General features: G+C 36.4%; 1 protein-coding gene across 1 annotated transcript; it reads left to right on the top strand.

The window, feature by feature from the left end:
• Positions 1–704: 704 nt before the first annotated feature.
• On the top strand, positions 705–3,454 carry LOC106773547 (F-box protein At1g78280). Its single transcript, XM_014660234.2, has 2 exons — positions 705–2,099; positions 3,070–3,454. Exons 1-2 carry the CDS (start codon positions 796–798, stop codon positions 3,308–3,310), a joined length of 1,545 nt encoding a protein of 514 aa, XP_014515720.1. The 5' UTR covers positions 705–795; the 3' UTR covers positions 3,311–3,454.
• The last annotated feature ends 1,089 nt before the right edge of the window (positions 3,455–4,543 follow it).

Here is a 4,543-nt window from a genome sequence, read left to right as displayed (position 1 = left end):
CAAACGGCGTTAAGTTTAGCTGACGTGGTAGCCAGAGGATATGCTAACGTGTATTATTTAATTATATGAATTATTTTTTAAAATAAGCAGTGTTTCACGTGGCACAAAGCCTATTATTTAGTTTATTTCAATTATGGATTTTGTTCATCTATTTGAGAATCAGGGATTTTACACAAATTATCTCGTCGGCTCAAAAATTAAAGTCACCGGAAAACTCGCGTAACCAATGCAATCAGTCTCATAGCCTTCTCTGCAAATGAACCAACTTGGTAACCTGTAGGTTCATCACCGGCCTTTAAGCTATTTATTCCACTGATAGCAGAAGATAACAGTTGCACAGTGAGATTAGTTAGCGATTGGGGTAAAATGTGTGCATTTTTACAAAAATTATGACCCATTTGAGATAGTTCAAAACTTGAGGACCGAACTAAGATTTTCACACAAATACGAGAACCAAGAAGGGATTAAGCCAACACGTCAACATACCACGTCAGCTAAACTTAACACCGTTTGAGATAAGTTAACGGTTAGGGTAAAATGTGTTTATTTTTACAAAAATTATGACCCAATTGAGACAGTTCAAAATTTGAGGATCCAACTGAGATTTTCACACAAATACGAGAACCAAGGAAGATATTAAGCCTAAAAAGTTAGATAGAAATAATAATGTAATTTTTGTGATCATAAAATTGCCTTTTCTCTATTTACCTTACTCGGGTTTGGGTTTGGGTTTTGTCTTTTGGTAGGCTTCAGCGGCGCATTTTCAGAACAATAACCTGGCCGTCAGTTTCCACCATGCGGAGCTTCAGGATGAGAACCCTGTTGTCCCGTGTGAAGAGGAGAACAAAGAAAACTATCAGAAACCGAAAAATAACCATAGGAAACTGCATTTCCATATCAAAAGAGTTAGCACGTGTAGTGGAACAAAAACATGAAGAAGAAGAAGATGTTGTTGAGGAAGGTTTCAGCATCAAAAGTTCTGCTCCTTCACACACTCACGGTGTTCAGCCCTTGGGAAATCTCTATCTCAACTCCAGTTCCGTTAACTCTAGAGACACCGGCTTAGGTAATCTTCATACTCTTTCGGATGAGCTTGTTCTTGACATGCTTGGGTTTTTGGATGCTTCTTCCTTGGGGGTTTTGGCCGCTGTGAGCAAGTCTTTCTACGTGTTCACCAACCATGAACCCTTTTGGAAGAATCTCGTGTTGAAGAACTTTCTAAGTGGGTTTCAGTACAAAGGGTCTTGGAAATCTACCTATGTTACGGCCTGTTACCCTTCATTCGGTAACTCTGCTATTGCTCTCGGGGGTTTCAAAGTTAGAGACTTTTACTCCGATTATCTTTTCCAGAGTTGGCTCTGTGCTAACCTTGAAATGAAGCCTGAGTGGTTGGAGAGGGATAATGTGGTTCGAAAGAGGGGAATTTCGGTTGAGGAGTTTGTGTTGAATTTTGAGGAAACTAATAGGCCGGTGTTATTGGAAGGGTGTATTGATAATTGGAGTGCATTGGGAAATTGGGATAGGGATTATTTGGTAAGATTGTGTGGTGATGTTAAGTTTTCAGTTGGGCCAGTGGAGATGAAACTTGGAGATTACTTTGGGTACTCTGATCAGGTTAGAGAGGAAAGGCCTCTATATTTGTTTGATCCTAAATTTGCTGAAAAAGTTCCAAAATTGGGTGATGAATATGAAGTTCCAGTGTACTTTAGGGAAGATTTGTTTGGTGTTTTGGGTAATGAGAGGCCAGACTACAGGTGGATTATTATTGGACCTGCAGGGTCTGGATCCTCTTTCCACGTTGATCCAAATTCGACCTCAGCTTGGAATGCAGTGATCAAGGGATCCAAGAAATGGATTTTGTTTCCTCCTGATGTGATTCCGCCTGGTGTTCATCCTAGTCCTGATGGGGCCGATGTTGCATCTCCTGTTTCAATAATTGAATGGTTCATGAACTTCTATGGTGCAACCAAAAATTTGAAAAGGAAACCAATTGAGTGTGTGTGTAAAGCTGGAGAGCTCATCTTTGTGCCTAGTGGATGGTGGCATTTGGTGATCAACCTGGAGGAGTCTATCGCCATAACCCAAAACTATGTTAGTAGGTGAGGTCTTCTATTGATTTCTGCGAAATATATGATATTTGATCAATCAAGTAGTTATTATCGAGCTTCTAGGGACATTTGATTTTCCGCCTACTGAATGAACCTCTGCTGGACATGTTTTACCCTTAGTTGTAGTTTGATACATGTTCAACTTTTTTAAGTACGATGGATTGACTATTCTGTCTTTGTTCTGTTGAGTAGTCGACTGTCTGATTTTAGTTGTATTCATAGGTTATTACATGAAATCAAAATTGTTAGTCTTGAAGGAAGCAGATATTTTGATAGACACATTTTCATGAAATACTCATTCTTTGTTTGGTTTTTATGTTAAAATACAATTGGCTCTTTAGAGTTCACCCTCTGGGCTAGACATGTGAAAATTTATTTGGACACATTTTTTGGTTATAAAGGGTTTTTAGGAATGGTGTTGCCTGGCATGTAATAGCATGGTCAAACATCAAAATCTACTCATTTTATGTTGAGGTGGAGTATTACAGCTTGCATGACTTATCCTTAATATATGAAGATGAGGAGTCCAGGTTCTCTGCTGAGTATTAGAAATACACTGATGGTGATATATTACTATTATTTTAATATATTTTAATATATCAAAATCAGTGTCAATCAGTAGATGTTGAAGGCATAGTAGAAAGGCAGAAAAAAAAAAAAAACCATTAGAGAATCGAAATTCGAAGACGAGGATGACTGAAAAATTTCTTTTGTTTGCTTATTATGGAGAGTAGGTCACTAATATGATATTTTTCGTTTAAACTGTTATATTCAATCTGTCCATGTGTCTACAATACAGTCATTAATAAGCAGATGATAAGCATAATATATATCTCAACAATAACATGTTTGTTTTTGTCTTAGTAACCTGAATACTTATTGAAACTCCTTAAAAAATTTAGATTTGGCTTTGTATTTTGCATGTGAAAATGATAATTTGATAAGAGATGTATCATTGCAGGAGAAATTTGGTAAAGGTCTTGGATTTTCTTAAAAGGCCAAATGCTAGCACACTAGTATCTGGAACAAGGGATCGAGTGAATTTGTATGATAAGTTTAAGAATGCTATGGAGGCTTCTTTTCCAGGAGAAATTGATGAATTGACTCGGAAAGAAGAAGAGAGAAAGATCCAGCAAAGGAAACTTTCCTTTTGGGATTCTGTCGCAGATGCTAATGCAGGAGCTTTCAAGTTTTCTTTCTAGAGAAATGTACTGTATTGCTGATCCTTGTTTCAGAAAGATGCTATACCTCAATTTTTTCCATTTTGATTACTTTTTCATTGATTGTTTTTGTACGGTTTATATTCCTTTTTTAAATGCTATAAAGGGCATTACAGTCTTCCAGTTTGAGCAACGGGCATAATTATAATATTGTCCTAGTTGCTAAATTAAGAATTTAGCAACGATTATAAGCTAACGTTGTTTTGACAGAGATTATACAGATAGCGATGCCTTATAAGAACCATCACTGTACCTTACACCTTTTAATGGAGATGAACACCTTTTAATGGAGATGAACACATTAGAGAAGTGACTAGAGCTTCTCGAATGTCAAAAGTATTAATGTTCGCATGTAAGCTTTCACAGTCAAGAATTGTTGTCACATTATCTTGATTGTTTTCTTTTAAGATAAATAATATAATTGTCACTTTTACTAGACTATTAATCATGTTAATAACCATTGAAAGTTCATGTTGTTTTAATCTACCGATTTAAAGGTGATCAACTAAATATTAGACAAATCATGGTTATGATGGTCACATATTACCTTCAATTGTTGTGACTCTTCTTTATTACTATATTGTATGGCCAGGCAACCAACATAGTTAAGATCAGACTGAAAGAGCTATCAAGAAGGGTCGATTGGTCACGTATGTTTGAACTCGTAAATTTAGATAATGTAAGACAAGGGTCGTTTGGTTGGACACGATCAAGAGTCAAATGGATAATTCCAACAGCAAAGCATCTCTTAAGAAACATTGCAAACCAAAGTTAAGAGTAAGTGTTAATTAGTATGTAATAGGCCGAGATTAGGCCGTGATTAGGGTTATGTTAATTTTAGACCCATCTCAAAAACTATAAATAGAGATCAAAGATAAGAGGTAGGTGATCACATTTATTGTGAATTTAAGATTTTGTTCTGACCATGGAGTGCCTTTGGTAGGAACCCCCGATCATTTTGGAGCATTAGCAAGTGAGGACTTAGACTAAAGGCAAACAAAGTTACCCAAGTGGCTAAGGAGTAAAGTGTGAAGGCGTGTTCTATGAAGTTACTCGACCCTACACCCAAAACCACTACAAACCACCTTACAATGTAAAAAGACAATTACATTTTCTTGTTCTAGTTCTATTTGGTTGCAAATCAAGTTTATATTTCAATATTTATCATATTTTTCATAATCTAACTAGACATACGTCTTCCTTCTAGGTTGTCAT

Source organism: Vigna radiata, chromosome 9 (assembly GCF_000741045.1).
Source record: "Vigna radiata var. radiata cultivar VC1973A chromosome 9, Vradiata_ver6, whole genome shotgun sequence".
NCBI classification, from domain to species: Eukaryota; Viridiplantae; Streptophyta; class Magnoliopsida; order Fabales; family Fabaceae; genus Vigna; species Vigna radiata.
This window is presented reverse-complemented; position numbering and strand designations above follow the sequence as displayed.